Here is a 16,119-nt window from a genome sequence, read left to right on the forward strand (position 1 = left end):
TTTCTTTTGTACCTTTAAGTATAATGAATTGATAGTACTGGTCCTTATAAAAAGTCATATCTGATTTATCGGTATTTGTTGCTGAAAATCTTCCCTTTTGAGGATCCTTAGGGATTTTAGTAATTGGATCCAGAATTTATTTATTCTCTTCAATTATGTTTTTGCTTTATGCTTCTATATAGTTTAATATCTTTAAGTAGTATTGTTTCTCCAGATGCTTTTGTGTGTTTGTTTTAGTAAACACTCAATTTAGTCTATCTGAGTTTTACTAGTTACAAAGTTATTTTACCCTTGGTGTACATATAAGTCATTTACATAGACTGGAGACATTTTTTAAATGGCAATTTAGGTTTTTTGTGACTTTCTTGCTCCTTGTCCCATTATACCATCCAATTGATCATTGAATTGTGTATTGGACTTTCTCTTCCTGTTTCAGAGCTTTTACAAAATAAAGTGCAAAAAAACCCCCTTTTTTTAAGTTACAAAGATTGGTGACTTTACGATCATTTCAGTGCTGTAAGCTGATTGTTTATTCTTCTCATTCAAATTCCTTTGTGTATTTCTTATCTTCACTCTGAGGAAAATGGGTTTTCTTCCTGTTTGTCATCAGGTAACATTTTATGTACAATCTATAAATGAAGCTTTTGAAAACTTATTACAAATTTTTTTTACTAGTTGACTGTTTTGAGAATCTTAATTGGGATAATTTTGTTAAAACAAAAATAGAAAAATTTATAATGGAAAAGAAAAGGCTAGAGTGAGCTATTTCCACCTGAGTGTTTTTCTCTCATAAAAAAAGAATTTCTACTGACTTTGTAGAATATTTCCTGTGTACAAGGATATATTAGGATCATACGATAGTTCGTGTTGTAAATCATGCTTTTTTGCTATGATTTGCCCTAAGTTTGTCTCACCACTTTGTTGAAGAGAACAGTAGCAGAATATGGTGGTCTAATGGCTAAATTGTTTATATACTGTAAGCTCTACAGAAAACAGAAATAAACAGAAATAGAGAAGTATTATAAAAAGTATATTGTTTTAGCATTACTTAAAAACAAAACATACCTGTTTAGGCATTTATTTAATAGGGAATTATTAGGTCATCTATGAGTAATGTAGCTTATGAGATACACCAGATTAGTCATAATTAGTAACCTGGATTCAGACAAATTAGAATTCTTTCTTAGGTAAATAGCATAGTGGTGATGAACATGGGCTTTAGGTTTTGATTCCTGCTTCCCTGTTTATTTGTGTGTTGGGATGCACATTATTTGACCTTCTTGAGACTCAGTTTCCTGCTTATAAAAGTGGAGAGAATATTGACTTTCTCACGGGATGTATTAAATGAAATGATAAATTCCTATTGCACAGTGTCCACACACATGTTAAAGTTATTCATATTATTATATCATTAAATAGTTTTGACAATGCTATACTTTTTATGAATGCATAGTATATTTTGTTACTAATTATTTGATTTCAGCCACTCTTTGGATTGCTAGGTTTTAACCACATACTAATATATATATATATATATTTGCTTTTATCTCTCTTGAACCTTTTAAAAATATTTTATTTATTTATTTTTAGAGAGGGGGAAGAGAGGGAGAAAGAGAGGGAAAAACATGTGTGAGGGTTACATCGATTTGGAAATATCAGTCGGTTGCCTCTTGCTAGCCCTCAACCAGGGACCTGGCCTACAACCTAGACATGTGCTCTAACCAGGAATTGAACTGGCAACCTTTGATTTCTCAGGATGGCATCTAACCCACTGAGCCACACTGGTCAGGGCTTTTCTGAGCCTTTTGAGAGATAATTTATTGTCTATAATTTCTGTAACAGTTAGTAAACATTATTGCTGCTATCCATCTCCTGTTTTGGGACTATACAGAGATTTGATTTCTAGATCAGAAATCAAAAAGAGGAAAGCCATGATCAAAATGCTCAATTTGGCTTTATAAAATGACCCAAATGCTTAATTTTTTTCTCTTTGAAAGGAAAGCTGTACTAGAACTAGAACACATATGCTCAGTTTAAAGGTGATAATAAAGTTTTATGTAATATTTCTATTATATTACATAGATTATATAGATTTTAGAATTCCTCTTAGAATAGAATACATGAATAGTGTATTAAAATATTTTTATTAAAACCTTCGTAATAAAAAAATAATAGCCCTTTAAACCCTCCTTCTTCTTTGTCAAGTTATGATCACCAGGCAACAGTATTCAATTCTTTTTGCTTTTCTGATAATATCTATTTCCAAATAACATGCTTCTGCTGCTTTTTCTCAGCTCATAACTTGTAGATAGCACCAAGTCAGTTCTTGTTATGGTGTGTGAGGATTTAACTAATTTAAATCCTCTTCCCATACCCTCTTCCCCCATTTCTAAAATTAATTATACCATAAGTTTTGCTTAGATAATATTAGTTGTTTATATACTTAGGTAAATATTGATTACTGCTGAGTAAAGTATATTTCATGTCTGCCAGCCTAGAACCTCCCTGTTCACTTTGTCCAGAGAATAAACCTTCCTCCTGAGACAGTGTCAGGTGCATTAGTAGCTAACTGTGTGGGCCGGGGAAGAGGGGTTCTGGGAGAAGACCCAGCTGTTTCTTTTATAGGCTTTCAACTCCTCCTGCTCTTAGCTATGTGTCACTATTCTGATGTTCCAAAGTTCTTGGTGGTATCCACTACTGTGTTTTTTGTGTTCTGTAGCAAGCATTGATGATTTGTTGTTGGAATCCCTGTTTATAGGCACTTACACTTTAGTTTTCTTTGATCTGCTAAGTCAGTTACTGTTTCTTTAATTGTTTGCATTTTCCCAAACTGATCGACTTATCTAGTATGCTGTTGTATTCCTTCCTGTTCTTCCTTGTGGGTTTTTATGGGATGATTATTTTACTGCCATTGCACCAGGTTTTAGAACAGCGAGAAAAATGAACATATGTGTTCAGTGCAGAAATAATATTAAACAGTCTGATTCCTAAAACTTAAGTTTTACACATTTTCTTTTTCAGGAGAAATTAAAATGAGGGTCATAGGAATAAAACCAGAAAAGATTCTCCTTCTTACAGTTTTTAGGCAAGCCTTGCCCAACGCCTAATCATCAGATATATATTCTTAAGATTTTATATTAACTTACTTTTTGTTAGTAATTGATGGTTACAGAAGGAAAGTTTAGGGGAAGTGAGACAATAGGAATGATGGTCAGAAAAACTGAGTCAATTTTGGCTGCTGTTAATAGCAAAAGTATTCTTAACTTTTTAACATTTTATACTTTAACAATTATGCTTTTTGACTTTGAGAGAGTTATAGCTGTGACATGTGTTTTTTCTTTTTAGAGGCAAAAAATTTGTATTTTAAATTCAAATATTTAGATCAGTACCATTCAATTTACTAGCCGTGCATAGCTGTTTAAACTTACATTAAATATAAAATAAAATAAAATAAAATTCTTTATTTGTGCCAGCCAAATTTTTTAAAACCTTTTAAAAAAAGATTTTATTTATTTAGTTTTAGAGACAGGGGGAGGGAGAAAAAGAGAGAAACATCAATGTGTGGTTCCCTCTTGCGTGCATCTGACTGGGGACCTGGCCTACAACCCAGGCATGTGTCCTGACTGGGAATTGAATCAGCATGCCTTTGGCTGGTAGGCTGGTGCTAAATCCACTGAGCCACTCCAACCAGGGCACCAAATTTTTAAAAAATTAAGGCTACTTAAAAAAAATCTTCACCTGTGGATATGTTTATTGAATTGGGGGGAGGGGTGGAGAGAAACATCAGTGTGAGAGAGAACATCAGCTTCCTCCTGTACTCACCCGGAAAGACCAGAAATGAAACCTGCAGTCTTTCAGTTTATAGGACAAAGTTCCCACAAACTGAGGCACCCAGCCAGGGATGTACTAGCCAAATTTAACTTCCTTGGTGGCTCTCTGTGCCAGCTTCCTAGAGCCTTCCCAGTTTAACCAGTTTATGTTACATTGATAATTTCTCATATATTGTATAGTGCCTGAGAAACCCAGAGAGCTTACCAAAAGTTCAATTTGTTCAGCTATTATAATTGTCATGTTGCTACTCAATCCCTAGAGCTTCAAGTTGTGGCAAGAACTTTCCTTGTATGAATAAAAATTGTGATAATTTTGTCTTTGTTTGACTTTTCTGGCTTTATTTTTAATTGTTTCTTTTCTCCCCAGACAGTGCAATGCTTGCTAGACAGTGGTGCTGATATTAACAGGCCAAATGTATCAGGAGCCACTCCATTGTACTTTGCTTGCAGGTATCATATTTTATATTTCTAGGTACTGTCATTAAAGAATGTTGTGTATGAGCTGTATTTCCAGGCACGAACATTTCTGTATATTTTCTAAGGCTTTCTTGTTTTCTCATTAATACTGAGCTGTCTTTTAAGATATAGTATATAGCATTATAGTTGTTACTTAACTGCACGAGGAAAAGTATTTTCTATTGTTTTTATATGCTATAAATGGAGTTTTACATTAATTTGATTATTAAATTTTAGATTAATTACTTATTAAGTAATAAGAGGACACATAATACAGTAATTTTCATAGTTTAACTTTTTTAAGTACCAGGTCAGTTCCAGTGAGAGAAGATATTAAAGTATGTCTTGGTCCAGAGTCATGTCTTTGCTTTCTCTGGATTTGTAACTTAAAAAAAAAAAAATTAAATCATGCATTAAGTTACTTTTGCACTTTGTCCTGGTTAATTTTCTTAAAGCATACATTTTGTTCATCGATTCATTTATGCAATATGCACACATTTTAGTTAGCATTTATTGTTTACCATCCATTATTATAGGCATTAGTGATACATAATAAATATACCCTAGTTCTTGTGGAGGTAACAATATAATAATTATAAACATATACCCTCCCACACATAGATACACACATGTGCACACAATGTTATGTAAATATAGTTTGTAGTTAGCAACAGTTCACAATACACTAGTGATTCTTCTCTTCGGTTCAGAGTATATGAATTATAATAATTTAGTTAGGCTCTTGAATTGACATATACAGCTTTTCCAAAAGCTGTTCTTTTTCTTTATCCTTTTTCCTGTTTTATATCATTTTATTGGAGGTTTATTTTAGGCTGAAATACCTAGTTTGCTTCTTGTTTAGCTTCTCTTTAGGAATTCTGATGTTACGTTGATCCAGACTGATGCAAATCATCGGACAACCTTGAGTTAGAATGCAAGGACTTTGGAGTTTTAGACTTTAGATCTTATCTAAATGCAGTTATTTTCTATAATTATTATTTGGTTGCTTGGCTAGGAAACTAGTTTTTTTCCATAGTATCCTGAATTTATGAGTAATATTTGATTCTGTGAAATTATATCCTGTCCTGAGGGGTTATCTCTAGATAAGACCCTCCTTTGAAGCTTCAGATTTGAACGTCCACCTGTCTGATTTATACCATAGCTTGCAAGTCTCCTGAAATATTGATTCCTAAAACACAGCTTTCTGATTTTCCTTTTCAAAACTCCTTCAGTTTTTCCCATCTCAGTGTTTGGAACCTATATCCTTCCAGTTTAAACCAGAAACTAGATCATTGTTTTTTATTTCTCTTTATTTTTCTCTGACCTTTAACTTGGAAATGATTAGTCAGTTCTATAAATTCCCCTTTCAGAATGTATTCTGAATCTCTTTATTCTCTCTGATTTACTGAAACCTCTTTGGTTAAAGTTTGTTCCCTCTGTCTAGCGTACTGCAGTAGTCTCTTAACTGGTCCTCCTAATTCCTCTATTTTCCTTCCATCCGTTCTTTCCTCAGCTACCAAAGTGATGTTTTAAAAAAATGAATCGGTCTTGTTCCCTTGTGTTTAAACCTTGTATTTAAAACTTCTTTGTACTTCTTTGTTGCATTTAATATAAAATCCAAACTCCGCATTCACCTGTGAGACCTGTGTGGTCGAACTCTGGCTTGGCTCACTGTTCTTCAGCCACATTGGTTGTCTTGAGCTCCCACAACACAGCCAACTCTTTCCATCAGGCTTTTCTACATCCCGTCTGTTTTGCCTGAAACGCGCTTCCCTGGGCTTTTTATGTGGCTGACTCCTTGCCTCTCCCCAAATTTTATTTTTTAGTTTTTTGAAGATTTAATTATTTATTTTTAGGGAGAGGCAAGAAGGGAGGGAGAGGGGGATCAGAAACATCAATATGTGGTCTCGTGGGCCCCCAGCCAGGGACCTGGCCCGAAACCCAGGCTTGTGCCCTAATTGGGAATCAAACTGGCAACCCTTTGGTTCCCAGGCAGGCTCTCAATCCAGTGAGCCACATCGGTCAGGGCCTCTCCCCAGATTTTCTATTACAGCATTATGAGCAATTCTTTCACAGTACTTTATATTTTGTAATTGTTTATTTACTTGTTTATAGTGTGTCTCCCCTACTAGACCAAAAGCTCAGTGAAAGCAAGAATTTTATTTTATTTACCACAGTCAATGTTCAGTATCGTGCTTTCTGCTGAAATTCTTAATAGACATTTTTGAATGAATCAGTCACTATAATTACGTGTTTGAGAAATATTTTCTATAAAAATATTATATATAATAGAAAAATATAAGTATATTAGTACTGTACAGAACTGGTATATTAACATAGTTAGTCTAAGCATAGGGATATGGTAAAAAAATCTTTAGAAGTATTTTCTGCTGGTATTATATTTCCATTGTTAAGTTTTTTTTAAAAATTGATTTTAGAGAGAGAGAGGTAAGGAGAGTGAGAGAGAGAAAAACACTGATTTGTTATTCCACTCATTTAAACATTCATTAGTTGATTCTTGTATGTGCCGCAACCAGGGATCACACCAGCAACCTTGGCATATCAGGATGACGTTGTAACCAACTGAGCTATCTGGCCAGGGCCCCCATCATTAAGATTTGATTTAGCAAACATTGGATCTCTTTGAACAAAGATGGTTAAGCAAATCTGATTAAAATTGAAACTGGAAAATGAATTCATCATATTAGAGCAGGGCAATAGATATGGAATATGGTTCATTTATAAGCAGTCTTTTCATAGTATTTGTGTTTTCTAGGTATTCTTATACATTAAAGATATAGTTATTATCTATATGTGGTCTCTGATAAACAAAAGGAAAAGGAATGTGGGAATTAAAACAGCTTGACCCTGCAGACAAATTATAGGGCTTGAAGATTAAAAAGTTAAATTTAATGCAAGATTTTATTGGTTAAGATGTATTACTAGATGTATTGTCATGTATCTTATTTAATAATCAACTATCAGAACTTTTTTTATTTTGAATTAAACCCAAAAGTTATTAAGATGTATAGGAGAAAGCATTAAGTTTTGAAAGCAGCCCAAAGCTTTGAAAATTTAGTCAGGTTTCTTGACCTCTGAAGCATTGTTTCTTTGTGAAATGGAAATGCTTGTATCTGCCTTGTAAGGCAACAGAGTTAAATAAATTGGGTTTAAACAGCCCATAGACTCAAAATTGTAAACATACAGAATAGGGAAGGACCATTGGAAAAATACAGTGTCTTTGTTTCATAAGCATTCCCTAAAAATATTGCACTTTATGCCAAGTTTTCAAATCATATCACTGAAAGAGCTTGAGAAATCAGAAGTGTTTTAGGTGCACTACAGGTTTCTTAATAGTTGAATCTTTGCTAACTTCTTGGTTTCCCAAAAACACATTGCATATTCTTGAAGGGAGTGTATCTCAATCAATATAAAAAAATAAGTTGTAGGTTCTTGCCTTTCATGACTTTGAATACTTCTTTCCAACCCCTTCTTGCCCTCAAGGTTTCTTTCAAGAAATCAGCTGATAATTTTATGGGAACTCCTTTGTAGGTAACTCTTTCCTTTTCTCTTGCTGCTTTTAAGATTCTCTTCTTCTTTGATTTTGTCTAATGTAATTATGGTGTGCCTTGGTGTGTTCCTCTTTGGTGCCAACTTCTTTGGGACTCTCTGAGCTTCTTGGACTTCCTGGAAGTGTATTTCCTTTGCCAGATTGGGGAAGTTGTCTTTCATTATTTTTTCAAATATGTTTTCAATTTCTTGGTCTTCCTCTTCTCCTTTTGGCATCCCTATGATTCAGATGTTAGAATGTTTAAAGATGTCTTGGAGGTTCCTAATCCTCTCCTCATTTTTTTGAATTCTTGTTTCTTCATTCTGTTCTGGTTGAATGCTTCTTCCTTCTAGTCCAAACCATTGATTTGAGTCCTGGTTTCCTTCCTGTCACTGTTTCTTGTAGATTATTTCTCACAATGCAATCTTCATTGCTGCCTGAGTCTTTTTTATGCTGTTGAAGTACCCAGTGAGTTCCTGGAGCATCCTGATAACCAGTGTTTTGAACTGTGCATCTGATAGGTTGGCTATCTCTTCATTGCTTAGTTATATTTTTTCTGGAGCTTTGATCTGTTCTTTCATTTGGGCCATATGTTTTTTGTCTCAGTGTGCCTGTTACATATAAGGGGCAGAGCCTCAGGTGTTCACCAGGGTAGGCACTGTGTTGTCATGGTGTATATGGGGGAGGGGTCTGAGAGGGAACAATACCGCTTGGTCTGCTCTCTGCTGGTTTTTAGTGACTTCCCCCACTTCCCACAAGCAGGTTGGGCCTTCTGGTGCTGATTCCCAGGTGGGTGGGCTTGCGTACCTTCTAGGACCCTGTGGATCTCTTCAATGAACTCTCGTGTGAGGCTGGGGGTTTGTCCCACTGACACCTCAACCTCCACAGGTGTTTTAGTCAGAGGCTTTGAGGCTTTATTTCCCTGTACTGGAATCCTGGGTTGCCAAGTCTGTCTCACTCCCCAGTTGTTCCTCCCAGTTTATCTGCATGCAAATGGGGCACCACCCAGTCTGCCAGCCACCGCCTTGCTGCAAGCCCTCTCCACCCAGCTGCCTGTCCCCACCCCTCCTACTGGTCTGGATGAATGTGTCTTCTTTACCTGCTTGATTGTTGGAATTTCATACAGTTCGATTTTCTATCAGTTCTGCTTGTTTTTTGTTTTTAAATTGTTGTTGTTCTTCTTTTGGTTGTGTGAGAAGGCACAGTGTGTCTATCTATACTCCGTGTTGGCCAGAAGTCCTATTTTGAGACTTTTTACAAACCACATATATTGAATAGTGTCTCATTTGTATATAGTGATCTGTGTTAATACTGTGTGATCCCCCTTGTATTGTTTTTTTAATCTTTAATTCCAATTGGTTATAAATTATACTTTCCACAGTGTCATTTTGTAAAAAAGGAATAAGTAGTTTTTTTTAAGGTTCAGAGAAATCTGAGTAGTCTTTCTTTTTGTGAAATAGCATTTCTTCTGAGCTCTAGTTTTCATTCATGGAGAAGAACTTGAAATTAAAATGATTTAAAAAAATTTTTGTTCTATTTCTGTAGTCATGGTCAGAGAGACACAGCACAGATTCTTCTATTACGAGGAGCCAAATACCTGCCAGATAAAAATGGTGTAACCCCTCTGGATTTATGTGTACAGGTATGTTGTTACTATATATTCTTAGGCCCTTACTTTATCATAGAAATAGACTAGTAAAATCACTTTTCTTCTCAAGTGAGAGGGTGGGTCCAAAGATTTTTATTCTGTGAAGAATATGCTCTTTAAAAGAACTGTGATCTAAGAAATATGTATTGGTTTTTATCCCAGTTTATGACACAAGAACTTCTAAGACCCTTGGAATCTCCAGAGTGTAAGACTATACTTTTGTATATTGATGAGATAGCTAGTGGCTGAAAGCCCCTATTTAGCTTCAAAATGTGGGCTGCTTGCCAGAGGAGTCAACCATGTGACTAAAGGGGCGCCCTCTTCCCCCACTTCTGGGGGAAGTGGCTCCAGCTTGAGTTCAGTCACTGATGACCAATAATTTAACCAAATCATGCTTATATCACGGAGTTTCCCTAAAAGTCTGAAAACGTGAGTTTCTCAGTTCTGGGTTGGTGAGTGTGTCAAAGTGCTCGGAGGGTGGCATGCTCAGAGAGGGCATGAAGCTCTGTGCTCCTTTCTATGTGTGTTGCCCTGAGAATCTCCTCCATTGGCTGTTCCAGAGTCCCATCCTTTATAATGAATAGGTGATAGTAAAGGGATTCCCTGAGTTCTGTGAGCTCCTGTAGCAAATTATCAAACTCAAGGAGGGGTTGTGGGAACTCCCGACTTGCATCTGGTTAGTCAGAGGTATGGGTGGCCTGGACTGGTGATTGCCTTCCCAAGTTGGGGCCCTCTTGTGGGACTATGCTCCTAAGCTCTGGGGACAGCCTGCAAGTTTTCCTTTAGGAACTTCATTTTTAAACCTAGATAATTATAAATCTTTTTTTTTAGGGTGGATATGGAGAGACCTGTGAAGTGTTAATTCAGTATCACCCTAGGCTTTTCCAGACAATTATTCAAATGACACAAAATGAAGATCTTCGAGAAAACATGGTAATGTAACTGTGCTACCAGCTTGTAAAAGAAGTAGCTTTGTGCATGCTTAGCGTATATGGCAGTTTACAAATGTGTTTCTTAATTTTACTATTATAAATATTGTGATATTTATAATTAATTTTATTATAAGTATAATATTTATAATACTGTAATAATAATGCAATGTTTATAAAGGTAATATTTATCATGCTGTAATAATAAAAATATTTATAATATAATAAATTTATTGTGACATACTATTTATAATAACATAATAATAAATTTGTTTATTTGCATTATAGGATAAGTATGAATTATATAATAATTATAAACTTTGTGCTAATATTTGACCTATCAGTCTTTTTTTTTCTGGGTGGGTCTCTGGTCTTTCTTAACAGGAATATCATGTTATGATTGATACTTACTAGTTTACTGCACTCAGTATTTAACTAATAGCACTTAAATTTTAGAATTAAATTTCTATAAATAAACTTGGTGATATCTGTTTTATTTATATATATTTTAGCTTCCTTGGTGACTTTGAACAAAGATTTTATATCATCTTGTTTCTATATTAGGTTTTGAATTTATGGAAGGCAAAATGACTGTAAAGGATTTGATTTCAGCTGATTGGCTTTGGGATACTTATTGGTACTTAATTCTTTTGATAAAGTTTAATGGATTATTATATAATCACATTTTTTAATTTGTTAAATATTTAGTTACGGCAAGTTCTAGAACATTTGTCTCAGCAAAGTGAAAGCCAGTACCTGAAGATTTTAACAAGCCTTGCTGAAGTTGCCACAACAAATGGTCATAAACTGCTTAGGTAAGTGTTGTAAAATATAAACAGATCAACAGGTAGTAGTATCTCTCAGCTTTGTCTCTTTTAGGCTTTTCTGGGAACGGTTTATTTTGTTGTATGCCTTTTGCCGGTGGTAAGAGAAAAAAATTTGCCGACCCATCATTGTATTTTTGTTTTAAAGGACCAGAAGAATCAATTTTTACTGAGGAGACTTTAGTTTCCCTAAAGAGACTAAAATTAGAGACTAAGTTTGGGCATATGTATCTAGACTTTTATAAAATGATTGCTTTGAACAATCTGTAAGTAAAATATGCCCAAAGAGGAATGAAGATATTAGTTTAGGCATCTTGATCACTAATGTCTAGAACTGGATGTAAGCTGCTTATTAGTTCTGCCTCTCAGTACACCCTAGTGATTCATATAAAATTCTCTCCTTGAGCTCTCCCTCTTTTCAGTCTTTTATTCTTTCAAAAAGTTACATGGTTTTATAGCTCGTCTCTGAGTCCAAGGAGTTAATACCTTTATAGTATTTGCATTTATATATTTACATTTCCTTGCAGCTACACTTCTTTGTATGTGGTTAGCCACCTCGGTTAGGAATAAAGAGCCATTTAGAAATGGTTAATGTGTTATTTTGTAGCTTTAGATTTGGCCCACTTTTATTTTGGATTTTTTCCATCTTGTAATAGTCTTTTTACTTCTAATCTTAATACATTGACAGTATTAATAGATCATGGTCTTCTCTAACCTCTGTGAGTTGCAACTGGACTTCTTCCTTCCAGTTAGGAATTATTAGGCTCTATGTATGCTGTGTGCTGCTTCTGTTGTATAAAACAGCCACATTGTCAAATCCATTATGTTAGCCCCTTTTTTCTGTCTACTTTCACACTTTTCATATACTTCAGACCCGAATTACATTCTGTATCATTTACTTAGAAGAATCTTTGCTGAGTCCTTTAGACTTCATGGTACCAATGTCACCTTCTTTTATTCTTTTAGCCATTTAAATCTTTTGTCAGTAGTTTTACTCAAAACTACTTTTGACTCTAGTAAGAGTCATTGAATTCCACCTTGACATAATGCTCTCCTTTTATTTAATTATTTCCATTAATTCATTTATTTAATGAGGACTTTCTAAGATTTAAACATACTAAGTGAAAGCATTTACACCACGCTCGGGTGTAAACCCAGACATCACCATTTATTGTGCTACTTCAGCAAGTATAATAACTTTTCCAAGTTGCCCCTCACCATCTGGGAAGGTTTGGGAGGGTCCTGGGGAGCTTCTTTCCCACAGACTTGGGGTACATTACCATCCTGGTACGTGAATGTGTTCGCCAGCCCAGAAGCTTCCTGAGTCCCATATTTTTTTACTTTTTATGGAGGCTTTATCACATAGGCATGTTGATCATTAACACCATTTCCATCCCCTCTCTTCTTGCTGGAGAATGGGTCATGTGTCTGAAAGTTCTAACCTTCTAATCATGGCTTGGTCTTTTTGGTAACCAGCTTCCATCTCGGAGCCTACCCAGAATTTCCTCAGAAGCACAAAAGACACTGCTATCACCCAGGACATTCCAAGGGATTTAGGAGCTCTCTGTTAAAAATCGACACCAAAGACCAAATATTAGAACAAAAGATGCTCATAGTACTCTAAGCACTTAGGAAAATTATGAGCGTTTTAGGAGCTGTGTGCCAGGAAGTGGGGGCGGAGACCGTTAGATATATTTTCTGGTATCTGACAGCTGCCAAGATAGATTCTTAGAGGATCTCAAATACAAATTATTTCAGCCTTCCAAGTCACGTTTAATGGTATCTAAAATTCTCTTTAAAATTTTGAAATTACAGTTGTCATTCAGTATTACATTATGTTTAATGGTATTTTTGCAGATTTTTTCTTTTGTTTACTTATTTGTGAATCATTTATGTTTCTCAAACCATAATGTGATGTTATTTTGGCCATTTGCTTTAATAGAAATTTTAATTAAGAAAAAAAACTGATTTATATGTATCAGTGACAATTGACATGTTATTTAGCACACCATTGTAAAAAATGAATAGCCTTTTGTGTAACTGATTCTAGGAATATTTGGTAATGATAATAAATATTTACTGAGGGCCTTTTTGCACATATTTTTTTTCATTGAGTTTTCTTTCTATAGTAGAAAGAAAAGGTAAAGGTACCATTGAAGGTAAAGATAGTTAACAATATGCAAATGAACAGAAGTCACAGCCTTTGCTAAGTAAGACACTGACTGAATGGAGGTGTACTCTCATGTAAAAACCAGAGGTGGGAGGTACATCGGTAGGGTTTTGCACTAGGAAACTGGTTTTTAAACTTTTGTATTCAGACCTGGTAGCTTGGAAAGGAATTATTTTATGATCAACCAGGAAGGATATGGTGAAGTTTGAATTTTTATAATCTTTTTGTATAATACAAAAGAGATATTTCATTGGTTGGAAAGTGAAAAATGACATTTGTTTTTTAGTCCAACCCATTGGCTTGAAAGAAGCTTAAACTGGGTAAAGTAACATAAAATTATTAGGCTCTATTAATAGGTGATGATTTTTAAATTCTATTGTAAGGAAATACTTCTTATTGTAAGATAACTTCAGATCAGATACTTAAAAAACATTTATGTATATTGTAACTTTGCAGGGGAAAGTCAAATCACACCTTTCTCATGGAGAAGAATTTGAGTCATTGTACTTAATTTTTCAAAGATCTGCAACACAGTAAAAAAGGAAATAGTGTCAACCAAACAACCTTTCTATTTTTGTCTGAACAGTCCTATGATATGAAATTAAAAAATACTTAGTAAAGTCAAATATGTAAAAATTAGTTCAAACAAAACTAATGATTCTGTACACCTTTTGTTTAAAGTTACTAAAACAAAAAAATTTGCTAATGTAGTGTCCCAGTCAGTAGCTGTTACATTTCACTAACACTTAAAACTGATAGCTCATTTTTATTGGCTATTTTTTACAATTTAGCAATTCTTAGAGTAAAAAACAACATGAATATTGACATGAAATAGTCAGGAAATGTTGGCTCTCATGTCAATTTAGAGGGATAGAAAATAACTTCTAATTTGGCACTTACCAAACTGAAATACTTAGAAGTAGGCATTTGCTATTTCTATATTACTAATCCTCAGGGGGTTTTTTTAAACTTAAAAAAAATTTTACTTATTTATTTTTAGAGAAGGTGAAGGGAAGGACAAAGAGTGGGAGAGAAACATCAGTGTCTGGTTGCCTCTCGTGTGTCCCCTACTGGGGACCTGTCCTGCAACCCAGGCATGTGCCCCAACTGGGAATCAAACCTGCCACTCTTTGCTTCACAGGCCCGTGCTCAATCTGCTGAGCTACAGCAGCCAGGGCTTTTTTTTTTTAACGTTAAAGGATACCTAAATTATCATAGAGGAAAATTTTAATGAACTGGATAAAAGTACACTAAGGGGAAGAGAAGATACGCTTTGATAATTAAATTTGTACAAAGATAATCATACCATTCTGCCTAAAAGTGTATGTCATTCTTGTTTCTGATTTTGTGCGGCCTTTGTAATTGACGATAACTGATTTTTGAAATAAAACCACCCCCTAAACAACACCAGTAAAAAGTTAAAAAATATCTAACATTAGATTCAATACAAATTTAGCCTGTCCTCTACAGTTTCTTGGTGGAAGAGTAATGATTGATATTTATGATGATGACCGATCCCCAGGCACTATGGGATTCTGAAAGGCTTCGGGATTTGTCAAAGAATATTTATATTATAGTCAATATGGATTAGTGTTGATTGTATTTGAGTCTTTTTTTAATAATGTGATATGTTTCTTGTATTTATGTAGACTCATAAGACAACCCATTATATAGAGAACCACCCTAGTAGAGGTAGTAACTTTAAGATTATTCAATTTGTGAATGTTCTATATGTGAAAAATTGGTTACTATTCTGGGGTGGAGAGAGGAAATGAAGTTATGGATTGAATAGCGGACAGATCAACCTGTACAATTGAGCTATGGGTTGGCCTAAGAACATAAGGCCATCATTTTCTACCATTGTTTCTCTGTGAAATGTTTTCATAGTTCTAAAGAATCAGTTTAATATATGAATAAACTTTTGGAAGTGAAAGTTGAAGACTGCCTTGTAGCTGGCATCTCAAGCAACCTACTTTCTACAGTGGTGATTTTCTTTGTATTTTATGCTTTGATCATTGGTTACATTCTGGTGTCTTAAATTAATAGTTTATTCATATGTAATCCAAGTAATATACAAGGTCTATCCAGAAGTTATTCAGCCACATACTATGAAAAATAGAGACATTTATTGAAGAAGATACCAGAAACATTGTATATAGAACAATTAGGCCTTAGTCCCCTTCAAAGTAGGTACTTTGGGACTTCACACAGTTCTCCCAATTGCCATTGGCTGCCATGTTGTGTTTTCCTGAATCTCATCACTGATCTGACATCTCTTCCGTTTGAAAGGTGATTTTAGTTTGGGGAAAAGGCTGAGTCACCTGGGCAATTTGATATTTCACCAAAAAACTCTGCACAGGATGTGCTGCATGAATGGGCATGTTGTCCTGATGAAGCTGCCAATCACCAGTTGCCCATAGCTGCAGCCTTCTGAATTATCCCGATAGTTTCTTCTGCAAAATAGTTAATTCAATAGTTAATTCTGCAAAATTTGTTGCAGATTTATTGCTTTACTGCTCATTCATTTTGAATGCGATGGCCACACAGTACACATGCTCACTCAATGGCACCTACTGCCCCCACTGACTAGTACAGTGAAGTCATCATTGTTCATGCATTTGCATTCCAGTCCACTCTCCTTGGCTGCCAGGTTACATTGACGTGGAGCGAACTGTTCGCATTATATTAATTATGGCTGGACTTTTTCTGGAC

The 16,119-nt window shown here is 34.9% G+C and overlaps 1 protein-coding gene across 5 annotated transcripts in view; it reads left to right on the forward strand.

Annotated features, from left to right (window-relative positions):
• Positions 1-16,119, forward strand: part of HACE1 (HECT domain and ankyrin repeat containing E3 ubiquitin protein ligase 1) — a 93,527-nt gene that overhangs the window by 30,645 nt on the left and 46,763 nt on the right. For 3 of the 5 annotated variants that reach the window (XM_053664830.1, XM_037158999.2, XM_053664831.1), the window contains exons 7-10: positions 4,198-4,280; positions 9,382-9,478; positions 10,316-10,417; positions 11,122-11,228. In XM_053664830.1, the coding sequence (XP_053520805.1) occupies positions 4,198-4,280; positions 9,382-9,478; positions 10,316-10,417; positions 11,122-11,228 (389 nt within the window). The remainder of the gene's footprint in view (positions 1-4,197; positions 4,281-9,381; positions 9,479-10,315; positions 10,418-11,121; positions 11,229-16,119) is intronic. The other 2 variants (XM_037158997.2, XM_053664832.1) reach the window with 1 other exon arrangement.

This window comes from Artibeus jamaicensis, unplaced genomic scaffold, assembly GCF_021234435.1.
Source record: "Artibeus jamaicensis isolate MK-2021 breed Jamaican fruit bat unplaced genomic scaffold, CSHL_Jam_final contig_387, whole genome shotgun sequence".
In the NCBI taxonomy this organism is placed as follows: domain Eukaryota; kingdom Metazoa; phylum Chordata; class Mammalia; order Chiroptera; family Phyllostomidae; genus Artibeus; species Artibeus jamaicensis.